Genomic DNA, 25,131 nt, shown 5'->3' with positions numbered 1-25,131 from the left:
TAGTTGTAGATGGACACAATACCTTTATTTTATTTATTTATTTTTATATGGTGCTGAGGATTGAACCCAGGGCACCGCACATGCTAGACGAGCACTCTACTGCTGAGCCTATACAACCCCAGCCTGTCTTTTTATCTTCCCTTTTTATATGTAATGTTTCTTCTTCCCTCTGGCTTCTTTTAAAAATTTTTTCTCATTAGTTTCTAGCAATTTGACTCTGAAACACTTTGGTAAGGTTTTTTTGAGTTTTGGGGGGGAGGGGTGTTTTTATCCTGCTTGGGGTCTGATGGCCCTATGGGTCATAGTTTTAATCAAATAAAAAATTTGTTGGCTAGTCAGTCTGCCTTTTTTTTTTTTTTAAGCAGTCTACCACTGAGTTACATCCACATACAGGAAGTATTGCATAGATGTTAGACTACTTCTGTACTTTCATAGTTTTCTGAGATTGTGGTCATTTTGTTGTTAAGTCTTTTTTCTCTTTGTGTTTCATTGTGGGTTGATTCCATTTATATGTGTTCAAGTTTACTCATCATTTTTTCTCCATACTGCTTTCTGTATTGGCTGCACCAGTTTGCAATCCCACCAACAGTGGATCTTTTTCCCCACATCCTCGCTAACACTTATTGTTATTTGTATTCATAATAGCTGCCATTCTGACTGGAGTGAGATGAAATCTTAGAGTAGTTTTGATTTGCATTTCTCTAATTGCTAGCTGTGATGAACATTTTTTTATGTATTTGTTGATTGATTGTATATCATCTTCTGAGAAGAATCTGTTCAGGTCCTTGGCCCATTTATTGATTGGATTATTTGTTTTTTGTTTGTTTGTTTGTTTGTTTGGTGTTTAGCTTTTTGAGTTCCTTTCTTTTATTATTATTTATTTTTTAGTTGTAAGATGGACACAATATCTTTATTTTATTTATTTATTTTTTTAATGTGGTGCTGAGGCTAGAACCCAGGGTTTCTTGGATGTACTAGGTGAGTACTCTACCCCTGAGCCACAACCCCAACCCCTTTTTGAGTTCTTTATATACCCTAGAGATTAGTGCTCTAACTAATGTGTGAGGAGTAAAAATTTGCTCCCAAGATGTAGGCTCTCTATTCACCTCACAGATAATTTCTTTTGCCTAGAAGAAACTTTTTAGTTTGAATCTATCCCATTTATTGATTCTTGGTTTTAATTCTTGTGATATAGGAGTCTTATTAAGGAAGCGGAGTCCTAATCCCACATGATGGAGATTAGGGCCTACTTTTTCTTCTATTAGACGCAGGGTCTCTGATTTTATTCCTAAGTCTTTGATCCATTTTGAGTTGAGTTTTGTGCATGGTGAGAGATAGGGGTTTAATTTTATTTTGTTGCATATGGATTTCCAGTTTTCCCAGCACCATTTGTTGAAGATGCTATCTTTTCTCCAATACATGTTTTTGGCACCTTTGTCTAATATAAGATAATTGTAATTTTGTGGTTAGTCTCTGTGTCCTCTATTCTGTACCATTGGTCTGTGAGTCTAATTGGTGCCAATACCATGCTGTTTTTGTTACTATTTCTCTGTAGTATAGTTTAAGGACTGGTATAGTGATGCCACCTGCTTCACTCTTCCTGCTAAGGATTGCTTTAGCTATTTTGGGTCCCTTATTTTTCCAGATTGAATTTCATGATTGCTTTTTCTATTTCTATGAGGAATGCCACTGGGATTTTGATCAGAATTGCATTAAATCTGTATAATGGTTTTGGTAGTATGGTTATTTTGATAATATTAATTCTGCCTATCCAACAGCAAGGTAGATCTTTCCATTTTCTAAGGTCTTCTTTGATTTCTTTCTTAAGGCCCAGGCCAACATCATTCTAAATGGAGAAAAATTGAAGGCATTCCCTCTAGAAACTGGAATAAGACAGGGATGCCCTCTTTTACCACTTCTATTTAACATAATTCTTGAAACACTGGCCAGAGCAATTAGATGAAAGAAAGGGATACACATAGGAAAAGAAGAACTCAAATTAGCACTTTTTTGCTGATGATATGATTCTATACCTAGAAGACCCAAAAAGTTCCACCAGAAAACTTCTAGAATTAATAAATCAATTCAGCAATGTAGCAGGATATAAAATCAGCACCCATAAATCAAATTCATTTCTGTATGTCAGTGACAAATCCTCAGAAAGGAAAACTACCCCATTTACAATAGCCTCAAAAAAATAAATAAAATACTTGGGAAACAACGAAAGAGGTAAAAGATCTATCTCCATTTCTACTGACTGTGGATCAGTAGATGATTTAATCTTCTACTGGCTATGGGCCATTTTTTTGCCTGCATTGTGACATGTTTTGTAATTCTTTATTTGAAACTCAACCTTGTAAATATTATGTTGCTGGGTTTTATTTTCTTTCTTTACAATATGTTGGGCTTTTTTAACATCTAGTTACTTTTGAATTTATTGTATACTTTCAGACTTTGTTTTTCAGCTTTGCTGGGACAGATATATAGTCATCTTGTCTTTAAAGCTATTACCCTATGACCTGTGACCCTTTGAGACCTCCACTATATACCCAGGTGATCACTGAGGAAAACTCCCTTCTCTTGGTTAAAGCTAATCATTTTCTCTATCTGCATGAATTCTGAACATCTTTCAACCTACAGGGCCCCAGTTATTTTTGCCTGGCCCTGTAGAGTTTCAGGCAACTCTATACATATACAACCTATTCTTCTTCAGCAACTCAGAAAAACTACCAGTTACCTTGTTATGAATTTTCTGCAGGGTTTTTGGATTTTCCTGAGTACTCAGGGCCTCACACTTGCTAGGAATGTGTTCCAGCCTTTTCTTTTTTCATTCATTCATTCATTTTTGAGACAAGGTCTCACCACATTGGCCAGCTTTGACCTCTTCTTGCCTCAGCTTCTCAAGCATCTGGGATTACAGGTGTGTGCTACCATGTCCAGCTTTTTTTTTTTTTTTTTCAATGAAACTCTCTCCATTCTGAACTTTATTTCATTGATCCAGCAAGACTACACACAGAGTCCAGATATTTTCCTCCAAACAGAAGGCCAGTTTAGTGGAAAAGTAAGGGATCATTCTTGCCTGTTTGTTGTTCAGTCTCTGAACTGTGCTTCAGGTATTTTGTCCAGCTTTCTAGTTGTTTTAGTGGGCGGTTGGGTCTGGTCCTTGTTTCATTGTGTCTAGAGCAGGAAGTCTCCAAGTAATTTATTTTCCCTAGGTAATCCCTGACATTAAATATCGTTTCAATGCTAATAACTTTATTTCTTCCCCTCTCTCTTACAGATCATTTATCTGTTCCATCAATCAAGCAGTTGTCTCTTAACTAATCTCCCTCAGTTCATGCCTGTCTGAAATCCATTGACCAAATTACAAACCAGAATTGATTTTTAATATTATGAATCATTAATTCACTGACATGTTTAGACTTCAGAGGTTTTCCACTGCTCTTATAATTACATTCAAACTCTTTACCATCATCTAAAGGTTTGATATGGCATTTACTATCTCTTCCTCAACTCAGAACCTCTCACTCTCTTTTCCTTTTTTTCCTCTGATACATCAAATCCTTTCCCGTGTGCTGCCATTATCTTGGTCTGGAAGGAGCTTCATTTTGTTCGCTTAATTTTGACTCATTATTGTCTTTTGAGTCTCATTTCTCAAATATATGTTTATCAATGGGACCTTGACTCCATTTCCATTCCTAGTAATTTCCATCCATTACTTACTTATTTTATAGCAGCTATTTCTTTTTTTTAACTTTTTTTTAATATTTATTTTTCAGCTGTAGTTGGACACAATACCTTTATTTTATTTATTTATATGTGGTGCTGAGGATCGAACCCAGGGCCTCGCATGTGCTAGGCGAGTGCTCCACCACGGAGCCACAACCCCTATAGCAGCATTTCAAAGTGTAATTTCGTTTACTCATTTGTTTATTGTCTGTCCTTCAATAGAATGTGATGCTCTTCAGGTTAAGAACCTTATTTATTATACATAACTATATAGATTTTTACACATATATTTACTACCCACCATGGCCTAGATATTTTTAATAAATAAAAAAGTAAATAAACATCAAGTATGTACATAGTTTAAAAAGTAAGAAGTCAAATCACTTAGTTCATATTCTAGCTGAAGACTTATAGTTGTGTGATTTAAGTGCCTTAGTTTCGCATATGTAAGGTAGGCATAATAACAATCCCTTGTTCATAGAATCATTGAAAGAATAAAATAAGTAAAGCACCTATATCATATAAGGGCTCAGTAAAGTTAGGTGTCATCATCATGCTCATCAGGTTATCATGTCCTAGTTCTAGGACATGCTATTTTAATAGATGCAAGAAACTCTGATGTAGTATTTATTAGCTTTTCAGCTTCACTTATTATATTGACTTTAAACTATATTCTTATAAATAATAATAATATACTATGCATTTCAAAAAGCTAGAAGAAAGCCAGGCGTGGTGGTACTTGCCTGTAATCCCTACAACTCGGAGGCTAACACAGGAGGATCGCAAGTTTGAGGCCAGCCTCAACCAACTTAGTGAAGCCCTAAGGCACATAGTGAGACTCTTCTCAAAATAAAAATAAAAAGGACAGGGTATGTAGCTCAGGGGTTAAAAAAAAAAAAAAAAAAAAAAAAAAAAAAAACCTGGATTCCATCCCCAGTCCCTCCCCACACCAAAAAAAAAAAAAAAAAAAAAAAAGCTAGAAGAAAGGATATTGAATGTTTTAAAACACAGCTGGTTATGGTGGTGCACTCCTGTAATCCCAGCAACTAGGGAGGCTGCGGCAGCAGGATCACAAGTTGAGGCTAGCCATAGCAACTTAGTGAGACCATATCTCAAAAATGAAAAAGGCTTGGGATATAGCTCAGAGGTAAAGTGCCCCTATACCCAGTAACTCTCTCTTACAAAAAAAATGATAAATGTTTGAAGAGATATGTTTAGCCTGATTTAAATACTACACCGTGTATACTTGTATTAAAACATTACATGGTATCTCATTAATATGTAAAATTTTATGTTTTTATATATCAATTTAAAAATAAATTTTGGGGGGATAGGAATAGGAAAGACAGTGGAATGATTCAGATATAACTTTCCTATGTACATATATGAATATACCACAGTGAATCTCTACATCATGTACAACTAGAAGACTGGGATCCTAATTGGAATAAGATGTACTCCATGTTTGTATGAAGATGTCAAATTATGCTTTATTGTCATGTATAACTAAAAAGAACAAAAATTAATAAATATGTTAAAAATAAAACTGTGGTTACAAAAAACCAAAAGTAAGAGTATATTCTTAAATATCTTTGATTATCTGATATAGATGAAAAATTTCTAAAAGGCATTATTTTGAAAAATAATATTTGAGCTAAAAAGTTTTACCTCTAGAAATGTATTTATCTGTGACATTTAAAGTGAGGATTGTTACTTAGTACACGAAAGATTTGTCTTAAATAAGATATATGTTGTTATGCCTTTCTGTCCTCAGTTTGCTTTTATAGGTAATATAAGAAGTTCTTTAGGAAATTTTTTTTTAAATCTACCACACTTTATCTCTTTCAAGTGTTTCAGGGTATAAGTAAATCATTATCATTAATTCAACCAATATTTATCAAGTGCTGCTTTATGATAGGTGCTGAGTTTGCATTTGTGATAAGGTGTTCATTGCTATAAGAGAGAACAAAGAAGTGAAAACACTTTTAGTAATTACTGTAATGGAGAGATGAATCATGGAATGGGGAGAACAGTAAAGAGGTAATTATTATTTCTACCTTAGAACAAAGAAAGGTTTCTCAAGCAGAATGTGCATGATGTAGGCATAGAGAACATTAAAGCAAAAGAAACTGGCATGAAACATGGAACAGCATAGTGTATTTGAGGTATCACAACAAGTTCTTTGTTACTAAAGTGTGAAAGGAGTGGGATTCCAGTCATTCTTGTTCTTAAGGGGTAGTTTTCAAATTTGTGGGATCCTTTCCTGCTCTTCAGAAGTCTTTTTGTCCCAGAATACAGCAACTCAATGTTTGGAAGAGAAAGGAGGAACTGTTCTTGTTGCTCAGGTCCTCCCTGCACTCTCGCCTCTACCCCATTCTATACCTCATAAGTGGCTCCTTAAAAAAATCTATAGAATTCTAGGGTTATGGAAATGTGCTTTGGATCATGATACTAAGGCATTCTTTTAATGTACTTTAAATGGTTCTTTTTGCAGAAACCAACATGTAATGATAGTAAACCAAATTATATGTCTAAGCACTGATAAAGATAGTAATTAGTGGTTTAGTTAATCACTGTGAGACTGGCAATAAGAATAATGCTTTGATTGCCACCATCCATCAGAGGGTCTATATATAAATGATGGCCTGGAACAAAGACTGCTCTTCCTTTTACATTATTTATGCTCTGCCTCAAACAAAAACAATTAAAGATTATATCCAAATATATAAATTGTAAGAATGAACATACATTACAAATCAGCAAGCCATTAGCAACTATTATACATAGTTGTTAATGTTCAGTATAAGATTTATGTAGTAGTCAAAGTAAAAAGTGTTATAAACTCTGCCATATTTCTCAAAGAAGAGAAAATATAAGTCATTCATGAGGAAAGCTTTGATTGGATCTTCCCTGTATAAAAGATTTCTCTTTGGGGCTTTTATATAATTACTTGATACATGATAATTTCAGTACCATTTCTACTGTAAATACAATAGCATATTTCTTAAAGTAGTTGTAGTAGTGACTTGATTAAATGAAAATCCCTGAAAGGAAGTTAGCAAAAGGTCAAAATAAAAATAAATTTAAAGTCATGGTTTTCCTTGTGATCTTGATCACATACAGACAGAATCTGTGTTGCCAAATGAATAAGCTGCTTTTTTGTTTTTAAATAATCACATTTTGCAGTAAGCTTACTTTTAACAACGATTACTCAGTGTATGGCGCTGCAAAGGCATGTATATTGCTGGTTGATAAAAGGTCTTTGTAACTTAGAATCAAATAAGGAAATGATAAGGTTGATAGCTATAGTAGAAAATGACTATAATTTAACCTAGATGCTAGTCTGCATAGGTGGCAAGCCACTTTTATTCAAGATTTACCAATCAGAACTACAGCTTCTTCAAGAAACAATGCTTTCTTTCTGGTCCATTCAGCAGTAATTAATGACCAATTTGTTTTGAGCCATAGAGTATTAATCTTAAACTCTAACATGGGCATTGTCTGGCATGTTTGTTTCAGATGTTCTGCCCTCTAAACTCAAGGTGTGTCTTTTAATGTATCTGGAGCAGAGTTAGGAATATACATTGTTGCCACACACTGATGGTGATTCTGGATCTAGTGGTCCACCTCTGCACTGTGGACACGTTGCCATAGAGCGCAGTGGACCTAATTAGGGCCTGAAGTGTTTAAAGCGTGGTGTCTCCCTGCTTAGCTATTAAAATTACCAATAATGCTCCCAAGTAATGTCCAGTTTTGAGTGCCTTTCTGATGGATTGCCATGATGAATATCTTGTCAAATACATCCATAACTATTAAGCAAGTTAATTTTCTGTGTTGAGTTATTGGATAGCAGCCACTTAAATTGTGGAAAGGGGCTGCTAATGTGATTTTTACTTCACTGTCTGATAGCAACACAACTACCAAATTGTGATCATGTCCATTACTAGTTTGTGAAGACCATATTATCACAGTAATACAGAGTTTACTTAACTTTCTGTTGTTCCTGAAAGGGGTATATAATTCTAATTCACTAAAATTCCAGCAAAATACATAGACTTGAGATCAGAAAACAGCTTTTCACTATTTATAATTATTTTATCTCTTGGGAAATGATTGTCACCTACTTGGACTTTACAAAAGTACCTAATAAATATGTAACACTAATTATTAATGTAATAATAACCAACTTTATCAAGCATCTGTGGTATTCTGGCTACTGTTCTACCTTACTTTAAATATAATAATTCAATTCTTACAACTACCCTGTGAGATAAGTGCTATTATCCCACTTTAAAGATGAGAAAATAAGGATGATGAAAGATCACATTATACATAGGTCAGTATAGATTTTGAGGGACGTATTAATAACACAAAGTCAGTGTTAAATTGATCCAATCTCTTTACACAGAGACAAAGATGGTTAAACATCACTAAAAAAATGTATTTTTTAACTGCTCATCACATATTTTGCCATAAAAATAACATTGGTCAATGGTGAAATAGTTCTTGCCATTGCTGCTTTATGTGAAAAACTTGCCTGGGAAAGCTTGAAATTTGTTATAGAGGAAAGTGCTTTTATAAAATTGGGGTGTAATATTCAAAAAATTAATAAATATAATTTGAAGGATTAGAGGGGGTTTGTCTTTTTTTTAATATGGAGTAAACTAATATACCTGTGGTATTAATTAGGGTTAACAGAACAGACTGGCAACGTTTTTAGCCCATAAACCAGAACAGTCTTGGAAAAGTTTAGGTGTTTCTGTTTGTTCATTCAGTGAGCTCCATTTCTCTGGCTTGCTTGCTCTTCTCCTCCTCCTTCACTCCTGTCATCTATCAGTGTTATTCTAGGAGAGAACTATGGCTTGTGATATTTAGATAATGCTTTTAATCCTTTATGCAGACACAGCTGTTCTCTGATCTCATGGGGACAGCTTCTCTAGGTTCACAATTCTCAGTCACGATATTTTTCTACACTGAAAATATCATAAGGCAATATCTAGATCTATTTTCCACCACCGTTATATGTTCAGTGTCTAACACATGGTAATGCTGAATAAATTTTTGCTGAATAATCTGTGGATAGAATATATTCATCAGTTAGAGACTTTTTTTTTTTTTACACATTATTGCTTTGTGCCTTACCAAATACAACTTTTCTTTTAAGCAAAGGAGTTCAGCCATAAAAGTTAATGGCAAAGCATTGTTAAAAGTTTATTGTCTACCAGACAGCTTTCTTTTTTTCTGTTTCATTAGGGGAAATTCATTAATGGTGAATTTTGATTAAACTTGTGCCAGGGATTGAACCCAGGGCCTTGAACATGCTAGGCAAGTGCTCTACTACTAAGTTACATCCCCAGTTCCACTATGGGGAGTCTTTTAAATTTAAAATCAGTTTGGGGAAACTCCATCACACCTTCAGAAGAAATTAAATTAGTAAAAAGTTGATTCACAGTTTAAAGCCAGTGAGTTTTATTCTTCTCTAAAGAATAGTTGTTTATTTAAAAATATAAGCCAGGCTTAGTGGCGCATACCTGTAATCCCCAATGGCTCAGGAGGCTGAGGCAGAAGAATTGAGAGTTCAAAGCCAGCTTCAAGCAACTTAGTGAGGCCCTAAGGAAATGTTGAGACCCCGTCTCTAAATAAATTTTTTTTTTTTTAAAGGGCTTGGGGTGTGGCTCAGTGGTTAAGTGCTCCTGGTTTAATCCCTGGCACCAAAAGTATTTTTTTCTAATGAAAATATAAACTGTTTAAGGATGTTAGATTGTTCTTACAAGTAGATAAAGAATAAATTTGTGGAGTCCCCCTACCCTCCATTTCTAACTCTGTGACAGAATATTCTAAGCATATTTATTTAGTCAACAAATATTTAATAAAGATCTACTCTATGCCAAGCACCATTCTAAATGCTGCGGTTATAGTAGTGAATAAAACAGACAAAAATCTGATGCTCGAGAAGTTTATATTATAATTGAGGAATGTAGATGATAATATATTGCATATTAGATGTTGGTAAATAATTTTGAAAAAACTGAAGCAAGGCTAATGAAAGGCATTTGTTTGTATGAACAGCACCCTTTCTCCTTCAGCGTGTCAGGTTAGGTTTGAGATTCTTCCTCTGAGGTTGCTCCTGGCTGGGATGCATGCTTTCATAATGTAGCCAAGGTCAGTTTACTTTCGTAAAGATTTAAACCAGAACTTTAAATTTGTTATGACTTTATAAAAGGAAATTATAAACATATTTCATCCCATCAGTTTTTTTAAACTAGAAACAGTCTCAGGATTCTATTAAGTTGTAATCCCATGAAAACTGAGGGAGGTTGAGGTAGATAATGACCTCTTAGCTACCTTTCAAATTTGCTGCCAAGAAAGACCCACATAGGAGTCAGATGAAGATCACAGTATAGATTTTATTTTTGATAAAGCTAGACAGAAAATTTGGCTTAGATTTTATTCAAAATGTGCTCCTCAGCATTTTTTTAAATATTTTATTTTTTAATTGTAGTTGGACACAATATCTTTATTTTATTTATGTATTTGTTTATTTTTATGTGGTGCTGAGAATCGAACCCAGGGCCTCACACATGGTAGTCAAGTAGTGATTGAAAGTCCTTGAAACAACCTAGGAGTCTACAAAACAGATTTCCTTAATCCCTAGTGAGCTTTTAAACCCAGTAAGCTCCAGCTTCAGGGAAACTGAAGGTTGGACCCATTTTACCTGCAGAAGGCAGGTGGTCCTAACCTGGTGTACTTACCATAAAGCAGCATAAGGGAAGCAAGAAACATACCCTTCAAGGCAGTCAGATCTAAGAATGAGTAGGAAGGGTGTGCACTTTTTTAGCATTGCCTTTTCTCATTTGCCTTGAGTCAGTTCATTCTCACTTTAGTGGGGGATAGTGAATAAGAAATAGAAAGAGAACAGATGTGTTATGCCGAAAACTTTTACCTCTGGAAAGTGAAGTGGAAAACATCACTATGAAAACTTGAGAATTTTTGTTATAGTAAATGCAAAATGGGGAAAAACGATTAATGTACAATTCGTGAGTAGTACACATGCCTTAAATGTTGATTCTTTTTTGTTGTTGTTGTAGTTGTAGTTGTAGATACACAGCATGTCTTTATTTTATTTGTTCATTTTTATGTGGTGCTAAGGATCAAACCCATAGCCTTATATGTGCTAGGCAGGTGCTCTGCCACTGAGCTATAGCCCCAGCCCAAATGTTGATTCTTTGGGTTTGCTCAAATATCTATCCTTAGACAATATCTTTAATTTTTGCCTTTGGTAAAGGTTAATACTTTTTAATTGTTTTACATTTATTTGTAGGTTGGGGTTTATGGGTTGAAGTAAGGACATATTTGTAGAAGTTATTTTGAGAGAACAGTGTTACAGTTTAATTGCACTGAACAAAGTATTAAACAAATTTGCCCATTGTTTGATTCATGATATAACTACAACAGTATTAAGCCATAATATTATATGAAAACCTGTATAGATGAAAAAGTGAGTTAACAGAATTCTTTTAAGTGGAATTTGATGTGAAATTCTGTGAATAAGCTGGTATTTAATTCATTTGCTATCTTGTTTGTGGTTTTCTATTTTTAAGAAAAATAAAACTAACCAACTAAAACTAAAGAAAACAAACATTTTTTAAAAAAGAGTTTAAAGATTTCCTAAAGCATTGCTTTCCTGTTGGATTTTACAATGGTACTAAATGCTAGCTTTACAAATTATCGTGGTACAGAGAATCTACGGGAAAAAATTATAAATGGAGATCTCAGGCAACATGTTAGGAATGAGCTAACATTTTCAAGAGGATTTCTTTCTGTGGATGTTAAAACTATGAAATATTATTGTTTAAACATGAAAAAAATTAGGAAAATCCAAATTATAGAACTGAAAGGAGGCTGGGTGTTCCTCAGTAGTGAAGTTGTACTTTGCAGGGCCGGAGGGAAAGAGGCAAGAAGGGGGTCCTTACATAAAATTTTTGTGACTAAAGATGAAGATCATACTTAAAGTGTATCAAGCTAGGGCTGTAGCTCAGTGGTAAAAAGTGCTTGACTAGCACGGGTGAGGCCCTGGGTTCGATTAAATAAAATAAAGGTTAAATTCTAAAAAAAATAAATACAAATAAGAAAATAAAGTGTATCATACTTTTATGTAGACATAAAGAGTTTTTCCTGCTGATAGCTCTTGGATTAGTGGCTTAATATAAGCCTATTCAAGAGATAGGTTGTCAAATTACATGACCACTTAAATTTTGTTCTGACTGTATTATTTTATGATAGGTTATGAAGATTATTTTAATTAGTAAAAGGAGATTACTTTACCAGGGCTAGCTCAAATTTTTCTCAGTTTATCACATCCTTTCATATAATCCCCTCAAATTTAGGTATACAATGCATATATGCTATTTATTTCTATTGATTAGTAATTAGCTAAGGAAATTGTTACTGGGTGCCTATTTTGCATGCCTCTGGCTCATAATATACATGGTTAAAACCATAAAGTAAGAAACAAGTCAAGTGTAAATTCTGCTGGCAGTAGGAAATCAGCAAAAGAAATACCTTCAGTACTATTATTAAATGCTTTAAAAAGCAGTATATCATCTTTACCATCTTTGCCAATTTGTAGTTCAAAACCATTTTTCCCTTGAGTGCTATAATATGTAAATTATGTTCAAATAATGGAAATCTATTCTTCATCATTCTCAAAAACAGATTGTACTAATAAAATTGGCCAAGTATATAAATTTTCATTAATATGCTAAACATTGTGTTTTCTTCAAAGTCTTCCATCTGGTATAGAGTTCTTATCGGGGCCTTAGTAGTCAAGTTTCAAACCTCATGAATTCCTTTAGTGTTAACCCAGTCCAGAGACTTAAGTATGTGGTTATTTGTTTCATATCCCTGTCTATTTGTCACATTCTCATTGTTGAAAGGTTGGTGAACAGAGGCTATGCCTGTTATCCCTGGTCTTATCCATCACAAATTTAAATTTTCAACACCTCAACTGTGAACTGTGTTTTTCTCAACATAGTTGGCTGAGTGCCTTCTCTCTGCTGTTATAAGTGACTCTCAGCACTGACATCAAAGTGCGTGTTCTTCCAGCCTTCCATTTGAGTGGGCAGGCTCTATTCAGAGCCCATGTCCAGGCAAGTGTTACTAGGATTCTCTTGACACTGATTTGAGGAACCAGGTTTAACCAACGTTAACTAGCCAGCAACTCCTATGATTAAGTGATACAGTTATGTGTAATTGTGCATATCCACTCCTAAGAGAATTTGCTCCAGAATTTGAGCAAGACAGTATGAGGAGAGATGACCATAGGAAGGTGAGAAGACCACCTGGAAATACCATGAAAGAGGGACAGCATAAGCCATGAGTGATAAGGAGAGAATGGGCAATTTCTAGAACTCCCCGACTCCTGATAGATTTCCACTTCCAGTTCACTTATATAACTAAACACCTCTTCCTACCTTTTAAAGGTGATTTAAGTGAATTTCTCTGTATTAGAATTCAATCATAACTTGTTTTCTCTGTGAAAAAATACTGAGCTGAATTTCAGAGAACTAGGTTCTAACCTTGGGCAAGTTACCATTGAATCCTTTAGTTCTAAATATATGATTATATATAAATTTACTATTAGTTTTAATTTTCTTTCTCAACTTTAATTCTTTTACTCTAAATAAGTAATCTGTCAACTTCTTTTAGATGCTGAGGACATGTTCACTGCCAGATCTCTCAAAGCTGTTCAGAACCCTAATGGATGTTCCCACTGTAGGAGATGTTCATCAAGACAATCTTGAGATAGACGAAATTGAAGATGAGCACGTTAAAGAAGGGCCTTCTGATACTGAAGACATGTAAGCATAATGCCACTAATAAATACTAGCACTAGTTTCTGAATTGATGATTTTTTTAAAGTTCAGAGAGGTTAACTAGACAGTTTATTTTTAATGTTTTAAAGTCCTTTTAACATTTCTTTTTATTTTCTAATTTTTATTTTTTTTAGTTGTAGGTAAACACAATATCTTTGTTTTGTTTATTTATTTATTTATTTTGTATGGTGCCGAGGATCGAACCCAGTGTCTCATGCATGCAAGGCAAGCACTCAACCACTAAGCTACAACCTCAGCCCCTAGACAGTTTTTTAAATGATCTATAGCTGATGTTTTATTACTTGTAACTTTTTGTAACTTGTTTAAAATATAATCATGAAATTTTGAGAATGTATATCTGCCTCTAAATAATATAGTAACTTTATAAGAAAGTGGTTTCAATTTTGTTCATTGTTTTCTTCATCATTGAGTATCCAGCATACTACCTTGGATATAGTAAGTGCTTAATATTTGGTTAAATGAATAAATGTTAACAGGATAATGACTGTTTAATAGTGATACAAGGATTGCAATGGGAAATTTTGAAGTAATTAATACACTGCACTTCTCCTCCCAGGAAAATTACCAGAAAGCTGCACATGTATCTTTTACCATGTTTGATTTTAGGGCCATGTCAATGGGGAATTGGCAGGGGAGGAGTGTACCAGCACAGATATGTGGAGGTGATTTGGGGTGGGATGTAGTCTGCTTGTAATTCGGTTGCCTTCAGAAAATTATTTTCTTTGTGATCGATGGGGAATTTAGATTTCAAGAAGGAATTTAACAGATAACACTTCTGAGAGCTATAGAGAGTGGTGACTCCTTCGATAAAAATCCTCCTATACTTTCTTCAATATCAATCCCTCAGACAAATGTTGTAAACTTTGGGGGGAAATAAAACCAGAATATTCTGGAATAAAGTGTTTGAAAACATATAGTATATTCAAATTACTCCAAGAATAAATCATTAAATATTAGAATTATATGATTTATTTTGATTTTTTTAAACTTAAGTTTTAGCTTCTCACCTCTGCCTTTAAATGGAAAGACCCTAGAATATTTATCTGATTAAAAGCATTTTATCAGTGTTATAATTTTTCCTGCTATTATATATGAGCCAGGATCATTGCATATGACACATTTTATTTTGTTTTTTCTTTTTCTTAAGCCTGTTCTTTGCTTTTTCTTTTTTGATACCAGGGATTGAACCCAGGGGTGCTTAACCACTGAGAACACTCTTTCTATATTTTATTTTGAGACAGGTTCTCACTAAATTGCTGAGGCTGGCTTTGAACTTACAATCCTCCTACCTAAGCCTCTCAAGCTGATGGGATTGCAGTTGTGCACCACAGTGTCAGGCCTGTCCTTTGCTTTTTAAACTTCTAATAAAACTTGAATTTTAAAAGAGTAAAGTTTTTGTAGTTCTTTTTCAATTTTCATAGAGTACTACATATTTTTACTAGACCTCCAATTTGTAAGGAAAGTTGCCTTTTTATCTTTGATTGTTCTATTTGATCATGGTCATTAAGCACTTTGATTTTGTGTTTTTAGTAACTGTTGGTGAACACAACATCCAGCACCTTTATGATTAACAAAGTGCTGAATAACAGGGTTTTTTCCTCCCAAAAATTTTAATAAAATCATCAGTTTTTATCTGAGTGAACTATAGCATATTTATGGTTTGTGTTTTTTTACCAGCTGATGACAGAATTGATTTTAAAATATAAGTTAGAAGCCTTCTGTATTGTGATGGTGCATACCTGTAATCCCAGAGACTCAGGAGGCTGAGACAGGAGGATCTCGAGTCCAAGGCCAGTCAGAGCAATTTAGCAAAACCCTGTATCTGAAATAAAAAATAAAAAGGACTGGTGGTATAGCCCATGAAAAATGCCCTGGGTTTAATCTCCATTACCACAGATATGTAAGTAGGTAGAGAGGTGCCTTCAGTATTAGTTGAAAAATCCAAAAACCGTAATTTTTAATGTTATTTAAAATGTATCCCTATAGGAAAATTTCACTTGATATTTGTCTTTGGAAATTTTTTTGGTTCCCACTTTACTTAAATTTTTTTATAATAAGGAAGTAAACTAGGCCAAATTCAGGACCAAATTTTAAAGTACCTTAAACAGAATTTTGAGCACTCATTTTATAAAATTGTAATCTCCTCATACTTTTCTAGTAGTGGCAGCCTTGGCAGCCTCACTTACTTGACTCCCAGCTTCATTGGGCACCAACTCCTCTAGGCTAGCCAGTAGAAGATATTATGGACAGGTCAGTGTTTCGTCATTGTAGCAAAAGGATATAGCAGGTGTACATGGTAAGCAGCTCTTGTAATTAACTATTAAATTAAATGATACTAGTGGCATGATCTAAAAGATTAGACACTCCTTCTCCTTCTGATTAGAATTTTGCTTTTCTATAGCTTCTATAAAGTCAATTGCCTGAATGTGTAAGTACAAAATAAAGATATTTATACATAAGAAAAGACTATTTTCTTTTTTTATTAATGTAAGTTGTATTCAAAATCTTGTGTAAAATACTGTTTATATTTTAATTCTTCAGTAAACATTGGTTTGAGTCTAAACTTTTAGAAGGTTATTGTCAACCCTTAGGTCTTGTTTAGCATTATTTTTCTAGTAGATAAAATCCTCAACTTGTGTCCATAATCCCTCTGAAATATCTTCATACATCTAAAAACCTCATTTAATTCTCTTAACATACAGTGTTTCCATGTATGTCACTTTAGGAAAAAGAAGTCATAAGAGACAAAAAGCTTTTAACTATGCTTCCTGAGTATTGTAGAAGTGCTCAGAGACTGAGATTTCAATCCTGTTTATCACTTGTTTATCACGTGGCCTTGAGCAAGCCATTTAAATTCTTAGATTGCAGTTTCCATGTTTCTAACATGAGTTTTGGTGTAGATAAAATTTAAATAATAGGATAAAACTGCTTAAGAGGCTAAAATACTACATAAATATAAGGTACTATATGTATAAATTAGTCTATCCCAGCATTTATAATTCCATGAAAATAGAATTAATACCCTAATGCCTTGAAAACAGGACTCTCCAGTGAAGATTGTGATAAGTTTGTATGTTCTAATTACACAGGAAAGTCTACTTATTATGTATTTTAGAAATGTTTTCAAGAAAACATACGTAATAATGTTCTGGTAAACATTTTATTCAGTGATTATTCTGTTAACCTAAATATATAATTCCTTATGTATATCCATTTCTAAAAGTTCAAATGCCCAGTAGGCATTTACGTGGGAAGCTTTTCATATAGTTTTACAACTATTATATAGCCACACAAAGATTTTGATGAACTTTCAAAATTACATTTTAAATTTTTGAGTATTAAATATTTATTTTTGAAAGCAGGTGAATAACATCATTTAGTCTGTCCTCTTAAAATGTCAAAACATTGCTCCAAATTTAAGCAATTAATAATACTGAGTGATGTGATTTTTTTTGGCAAATCAGTATCATTTTAAACAAATTGTCTTCTGGCTTATATTTTTCCAGAATATTTGGACTGTGCTATATTTACCAATTGTATTTATTCTTTGGTTAAAAACTATACAGGAATTTAAATTTTCTTTTTATCTATGATTAATACTTTTAAGTAGAAGGGGGCACATACATATTGAGTTGAAGTAACATGTAAAAATACAGTTTCAGTGAAGTTTAATTTGATTTTTTTTTTTTTTTATTTCAGTGTGTTTGAAGAAACTGACAGAGATTTACAAGAACTTCAGGCCTCCATGGAGCAGTTACTGAGGGAACAACCTGGTGAAGAATACAGTGAGGAGGAAGAGTCCATCTTAAAAAACAGTGACGTGGAGCAGACTGCAAATGGGACAGATCTGGCCGATGATGAAAATCCCAGCAGTGAAAGTGCACTGAATGAGGAATGGCACTCAGGTGCGTGACCATGGCAGACCAAACTTATCAAGATGGGCCTTTTTCTTTTTCAGTGTATATAAAAACTTCAAGTAGAGTGTATTTTTCTTTATGAACCATTTTCATTTTTAAATAAAACTGATCATGTTGTGTGTCTGCCCTTATTTCATTATTTTTCTTTAAACCCAACTGTGCATCCACAGTTATTCCATTTCTTTCCCATTAATTTATGGCAGTGAATTTTTGACACGTTTTATTCAGTTATTTGTTTGGTATTTCTTATTTTTCAATAGTAAAGATAATAACTTAGTTTTCTTAGCCCTCTTTTTGTTTCTTTTCTTTTTGAAATTATTCTTTTTTCATAGCATTACAACTAAGATGCATGGAAAGTTTGTATATTTTACCTCCTATATTTATTTGGGAAGAATTAATGTGAAAAAAATGTTTTTAAATATTTTTTTCTCAAATATCTCTAGCATGTGTGTGACAAAAATATCAGTACTTATAACTTTCTAGAAACTTTCCTAAAATGTTATGATGTGTGTCATAGGTCATCTGTCTTTTGCATGTGTGGCCCAAGTTTACATCAACTTTTAAAACATAGAAATTAGGATTGGTTGCTTCAGTGAAAAATATAGAGGTGTGCTTTTTCCATTTTTCACTAAATTAAATTACATTTCTAGGAATTTTTTTCTAGCCCAAGTTCACTATAAGAGAAAAACTATTACAAAACAAAGTTCTATTTAAAAAAAAAGATTAAGTCTATAAAAAAATTTCCCAAAGTAACATTCTCATTGAGACAGATTTATATATACTTTGATTAGCTATATAATTGACAAATAGTATAGTGGCAGTTGTTTGTGTTGAAAATAGAAGTAGTGTAACTCAGTGACATTATTCACTTGTCATAGAATTTTATTTGATTGAGATAAGAATCATTTTATTAAGTATTTTTTAATCATAACGTATCTTTTTATTTATGCTTTTTAGATAACAGTGATGGTGAGACTACTAGTGAATGTGAATATGATAGTGTCTTTAACCATTTAGAGGAACTGAGACTTCACCTGGAGCAAGAAATGGGTTTTGAGAAGTTCTTTGAGGTTTATGAGAAAATAAAGGTAAGCACAATGTCATTTAAAATATTTACTTTGGGGCTGGGGTTGTAGCTCAGTTGGTAGAGCATTTACCTTGCATGTGTGAGGCACTGGGTTCAATCCTCAGCACCACATAAAAACAAATAAATAAAATAAAAGTATTGTATCTGTCTATAACTAAAAAATAATTTTTAAAAAATTTACTTTTGACATGTGCTCTGTTGGATTACTAGAGAAATATTGATTATTTTTTTTTCATTTAATATTTTTTTAGTTGTCGATAGACCTTTATTTATTTATTTTTTTAATTTATATGTGGTGCTAAGAATTGAACCCAGTGCCTCACAGCATGCCAAGAAAGTGCCCTACTGCTGAGCCCCAGCCCCAGCCCCTGATTATCTTTATTGGTCATTAGATTTATCATAAACATATAATAAATGGAGCCTCTAATTATAAAAAGTTATTCAAACTTTAATCAATATTTGGAAATTTGGTATAGGTTATTCATGAAGATGAAGATGAAAATATTGAAATTTGTTCAACAATAGTTCAGAATATTTTGGGAAATGAACATCAGCATCTTTATGCCAAGATTCTTCATTTAGTCATGGCAGATGGAGCCTATCAAGAAGGTAAGATTTTCTCACGTCTTTATATTTTTAAAAAACGTGAGGGCTGGGAATATAGCTCAGTGGTAAAGCATATGCTCAGCATGCATCAGGACACTGGGTTTGATCCCCAGCACCAAAAAAAAAAAAAAAAAAAAAAGAATGCAGGTATTATGGGGCTGTAGTTATATCTCAGTGGAAGAGTGCTTACCTAGCATGTATGAGGCTCTGGGTTCTATTCCAGCACCACATATAAATAAATAAAATAAAGATCCATCAACAACTAAAAAATATTTTTTAAAAAATGCAGATGTTTAAATGAGATGAAAAATGTAAATTGATAAAATTATATCACAAGCATTTGATGAAATCTGTATTAGAACTATGTCTATTACTTTTAAGAAGTTATAAAATTAACACTGTCATATACTTTTCTTTTTTAATTTTTATTTTTAGTTATAGTTAGACATAATACCTTTATTTTATTTATTTATTTTTATGTGGTGCTGAGGATTGAACTCCATGCCTCGTGTGTGTTAGGCAAGTACTCTTACCGCTGAGCGACAACCCCAGCTATACTTTTATTGTCTGAGATTCTTTAAGTCAGTATCTTTTTATTTAATGTATAAGTAACATTTGTATGAGATTTTTTTTTTAATGCTTCCTAATTGGGCAGTTCAAGAAATTAGAAAAATTCTTACCAAAGAGATAATATTAAACTTTTATACACATAAAGAAATAGGTAAGAATTTGAACAACAATTCATTTCTAGAATGTTACAAAAAAGTAATTCTGTTTCTTTAAAGGTTTAATTTATAGACCAAATTAGAGGATTTTAAATGTTGATGCTTAGTTTTAGCAATCAAATTTTCATAAAATTTATTTTCCACCTTATTACAAAAAAGTTTCAGATTACATTTAAAAACGTACAGGTATAAGATAAAATTACATTTAAAAAAGTATATGAGTAAGTCAGCATATTGAGGAAATGAATATAGCAATATATGAAACCAGAAATGAAAAATAATACAACATTTATTTTCAAAAGATCTCTACATTTTCTGAAAATAGGACACAAATTTGGTGTAGATCTTTCTGGCAAAGCAGGAAACTTAATTGAATGAGTCCAGGCATATTCATTGGGATATGCATATTCATTGCTCAGAGGGCAGCTATTTTTGGTATTGACCAGAGAAAAAAAAATCCCATGATTCTTAAAAAGGGGGAACTGTCATATGATGTTCTTCAAACTAGGGTAACACATGGCTGCCTTTAAGGAGAAAAGGATTTTCCAGGCACAGGAATCCAAAGGTCCATAGACCACAGTGTGTACTCAACTGTTAGCCTTTGAAAATGTCTGTCAGTAGAACTGTAAAACAGGTGTTTTATTTTTCCAAAATTAAAAACTTATTTTATCATCAAAATAATAATCTAAAATTTAAAGATTATTGGGAACTTACAGATTCCTGATTTTACCGAGGTCTTGGACTCATATTTAAATGAAAAATATTCTCAGTAATTTGTATAATATTTGGATTTCATGAGATTTCTCATAGTATGTTTATGGTATAATTTAATGCCATGAGGCCAGAGAATGATGTCATTGAAGTAAATCTGCATTGAGTATCAAACCAGTTCTATTCATATATAGTCTGTCCATCTTTCAGATGGTTCATCATAAGTATTATTTTAATAGAGCTTTTCACAGTAATCAACAACTATGTGCTTGGCTTCATTTCAGCCTGCAAGTATTTCAGCCTGCAAGAGCTTTTATTTTGCTTTCCCCTCTCAAGTGGAGAGCTATAACAATTAACTGAGCCATGAGGTAAAATTGACACCCTCTTTTGACAGCTGAGTGTCTGCAAAAAGGATGCTTGCCTACATAGGCGATCTGCCCTGCAGAGGCCAAGAATCAGACTAGGCTAATATATTCCTCAAGAAGCAATATTAGGGACTGGGGTTGTGACTCAGTGGTAGAGTGCTTGCCTAGCATGTGTGAAGCACTGTTCAGTCCCCAACGCCACACATAAATAAATAAATAAATATTAATTGACAACTAAAAAATATATATAAAAATAAATAAAAAAGAAGCAATATCAGGCCACAAGACAATGATCCTAACTAGAATAAGCTGTACTCCATGCTTGTATAAATATGTCAAAATATACTCTACTGTCATGTATAAATAAAAAGAACAAATTTTAAAAACCAATGGTTTAAAGTAAAGATAAAAGAAGCAGCAGCAATATCACATCTTTTGTAGCACCCAAATGCAAAGGAAACCAGGACCCCAGTGTTTTGTATCTTAGAACCTGGTGGCAATTTCTCTAGCCTCGGAATGGGGGAAGTAAAATTACAAAAACCAAATGGCTACCTTTAAACACAAACACACCCTAGCAACCTTTTAAAATAATAACCCATAAAATGTTATAACTTACTAATGTAGCCAGGCACTAAGTAATTAGTATAAAATCTATAATGCATTATCTGAATAAGTTACCTTGTTCTTTTCCATGGTTAATTATTAGAAAGTTAAATGTTGTACTGACTACATATCTATTTTAGATATCTATTTTGGAACTTTTCTTATTGGAAATGTTAAGACCCCATATCCAGCTGCTGGGATTAGACATGCACCACCAATTCTGGTGTAAGCTTATAGATTCTTAAAAGGATACACATACCTTTCCTCCACATCCATTTTGGATAGAACCACTATGCTGTGTTTATGTAATGAAATTCTATACAACAGTTAATTGAATAAGTCAAGTTTCCAACTATCAATATGAATATACCCATTAACACAATGAGTTGAATAAGTAACATGTGATACCATTTATGTGGTGTTTTAAAAACAATTTTATTTACTCGTGCATGAGAGTGAGAAGCCATGGGAAGGAAGAATATACAATAATATCAGGAGAAGAGGTGAAGGCAATAAGGTTAAAAAATGGTCCTCTCCTAAACTAGGAGAGTCAAAGTTAGCTTTTATTAATTCTGGGTATCGGGTACATGTGTGTTCGTTAATTTTCTGATTATTCTAAACATTTATACTTGTAAAAATTAGTAAATTATAGTACAGAGTGATAAGAATAACATTCTAAAATTTTTAAATGTATATAAGTTGTATAAAGCAATGATCCAGCCATTGAAAGAAATATAATGATAACAGGATAGGTCTTCCTGAGGGAGAAGACATCAGAATTGGATTTTCAAAGAAGAATGTAAATTTTACCTGAATCAGTATGAGTACTAATACATACAGTGATGTAAAATGTTGTAATAGGGGATCTATAAACAATTCAGTGTTACTAAAGCATAAATTATGGGGGCAGTTGGGGAAGGTAGAAACTCAAAGTTGATAAGGCTAGAATGATAAAAAGCTTTGCGGTTCTCCTTAAGAAGTATGTATTCATTCTATCCTGAGGCAATAGGGAGCTAGTGAAGGGTTTTAAGCTGCACAGTGATTTGACATGATACTTGGACTTTAATGAATAATCAGTTTTCCAGAATGTGGAAGATAATGTTTGTTTTGAAAGATTACATTAAGAAACCTGTTTAATTCATTCAACCTTATTTTATAGAATAAAGAAAAATTGGGGATAACCAAAACATATGAGTATGAATGGGTCATTATGCCATACTTTGCAGACATCAAAATTGATGTGGAATATATCCATAATTTATTCTTTTTTTTTCTCCCTGGTACTAGATCCAGCACTTTCCCACTGAGCTATATCCCCAGCCCTTTTTTTTTTTCAAGACAGGGTCTCATTAAATTGCCAAGGCTGGCCTTAAACTTTCTATCCTCCTGCCTCAGCCTCCTGAGTAGCTGGGATTATAGGCATGTGCCACTGTGCATGGCTCATGGCTTATTTTTTCACAACATTTTATTCAAATTTTTATCATGTAGAAAATTTAAAAGAACTTTATAATGATCATCTGTATGCTCACTGTGTAGATTCTGCCATTAACACTTTATAATCTTTAGCATCTTGCTAGCATCATTTACCTATCTTTCTACTCATTATGTATTTTAAGTGGAAAAACTCATGTCTCAAAACTGAATTTTGGTGTGATTTTTAAAAAGATATTTGTGTAAAGCAATACTTAGGAAAGCAGTCTTGGAAGATTTATGTATAATTCTTAACATTGATTATCTTTTCTCTGATGATTTTTGCTTCCTACTTTGTTCTCCAATACATTGTGTCAATATTTTACAATTAGTATGTGCAGTTACAATAAAAACTACATTTAAAATGCATTAAGGGCTGGAGATGTGACACAGAACTTGCCTAGTGTGTACAAGGCCCTGAGTTCAATCCCCAGTACTGCAAAAATAAAAAATAACAACCTTCATTAAATTTCTTCCTTTAGTGTGAAAAAGAATGGATGTGGAGATTTGTTGTTATTGTTTTACTGAGCAGACACAGCTTGATTTTAAATGAAGTGGATTAATTGTTTTTCTTTTTTCTACAGATAATGATGAATAATCCTCAGGACATTCTTTAATCTTCATGTATGAAAGCATTTGAATTTGACTCATCAGAATAACAAGCTTCAGTGGGAAATACAAAGATTATTTATAAGAAATACCATATTTAAGATGGGCATGCTTTTTGCATGAAAAAGATGGAGAAACATGCAATTTTTCAGTTAAGATTTTAACACTATATCTTTTGTTTTTTGAATTCTGTAGTTGAAGTCTATAGAATATATACTTGATTAAATCATCCAACCAAAGGACTGACCTAGAACTGAAGTTGGTGGCTTTGAAAATTACCATGCAATAAGGAATTTTGATTTTCAGAAAATTTCTTTAAGTTGAAAAATTACCTATGTCACTAAAGACCTACCTGAGGTTTTTTGTTTAAGTATTTAAGCATGACCTTTCTTTCGGTCTAATGCTTATTCATCCTGACCAGAAATTCTTCATTAAGTAATCTTGTCAAGGGCTCTATTTAAATTTTGAAGTGGTATTTTTAACCTTGAAGTTGATATTCTTAAGCCATTTATCAATCATTCATTGTGTCTCCTGAACTAGCTCAGTGGAAGTAGTCCTAGAAATCATTGAAAGACTTGATTATGAAAAAGTAAAATTATATTTCCTGATATTTAAAAAGTTGATTAATTACTTTTGTTTCTCTTTAAGGACTAGAACCAAGAATATTATATCTAAAAACAAGGTTGTGAATTTTTAAAATTGACCTAGCATATATCATAAAGTTGCCCTAGCATATATCATAAACTTCTTCCATGCATATGCTTCAATAGCAATATGAGATGAAAAAGGAGAAAGGAATCTTTTTTTTCTTTTTTTGACATTGTGACAGTTTTGGTAACTAGTATGGGGAACTTTTTGCCTCTTACTTATTTCCATCACGAGAGGAGTTAGGTCATTAAGATTAAGGTCACATAGCTTCAAGTATAATATGCCAAGTATTACATCATTGTGTTACTGATGGATACAGTCCAGATGTTTTTAGTAATAAAAGCAGAATTTTTGAACCACTGAGTACAAATCAGCCTGATTGGCATAATCTGTAATTCAAAACATAAAATCTTATCTTGCAGCACTATCATATTATGTCAGATTTATTATGTATATTATTTCTAACATCCAAAAGTAAACAGTTGATTTTATATCTTTATTTTATATTACTATTAAATTTTTATTATCTACCTGAAGTATACTGTTGATTGTCTTTTATCAGTACTATTCTCAATAAGATGCTTTTACACAAAGCTGAGAATAATTGCTTGGTTTTGTACCCAATTAGTCCCCACCACACACACTTTTTTTAAATGCAAGAATATTTTAGGGCTGGGTCTATAGCTCAGTGGCAGAGCACTTGCCTTGCACATGCAAGGCCCTGAGTTCAAACCCTAGCACCACATAAAAATAAACAAATAAAAT

At 33.0% G+C, this 25,131-nt stretch overlaps 1 protein-coding gene across 8 annotated transcripts in view; it reads left to right on the top strand.

Annotated features, from left to right (window-relative positions):
* Positions 1–24,890, top strand: part of Nek1 (NIMA related kinase 1) — a 154,613-nt gene extending 129,723 nt beyond the window's left edge. For all 8 annotated transcript variants that reach the window (XM_076853660.1, XM_076853658.1, XM_076853657.1 and 5 more), the window contains 5 exons: positions 13,438–13,589; positions 17,325–17,530; positions 18,500–18,630; positions 19,106–19,238; positions 23,694–24,890. In XM_076853660.1, the coding sequence (XP_076709775.1) occupies positions 13,438–13,589; positions 17,325–17,530; positions 18,500–18,630; positions 19,106–19,238; positions 23,694–23,707 (636 nt within the window). In that variant the 3' untranslated portion in view covers positions 23,708–24,890. The remainder of the gene's footprint in view (positions 1–13,437; positions 13,590–17,324; positions 17,531–18,499; positions 18,631–19,105; positions 19,239–23,693) is intronic.
* The last annotated feature ends 241 nt before the right edge of the window (positions 24,891–25,131 follow it).

The sequence above is a fragment of the Callospermophilus lateralis genome, chromosome 4 (assembly GCF_048772815.1).
Source record: "Callospermophilus lateralis isolate mCalLat2 chromosome 4, mCalLat2.hap1, whole genome shotgun sequence".
NCBI classification, from domain to species: Eukaryota; Metazoa; Chordata; class Mammalia; order Rodentia; family Sciuridae; genus Callospermophilus; species Callospermophilus lateralis.
The sequence above is the reverse complement of the archived record's forward strand: the minus strand, read 5'-3'. Positions and strand labels throughout refer to the sequence as shown.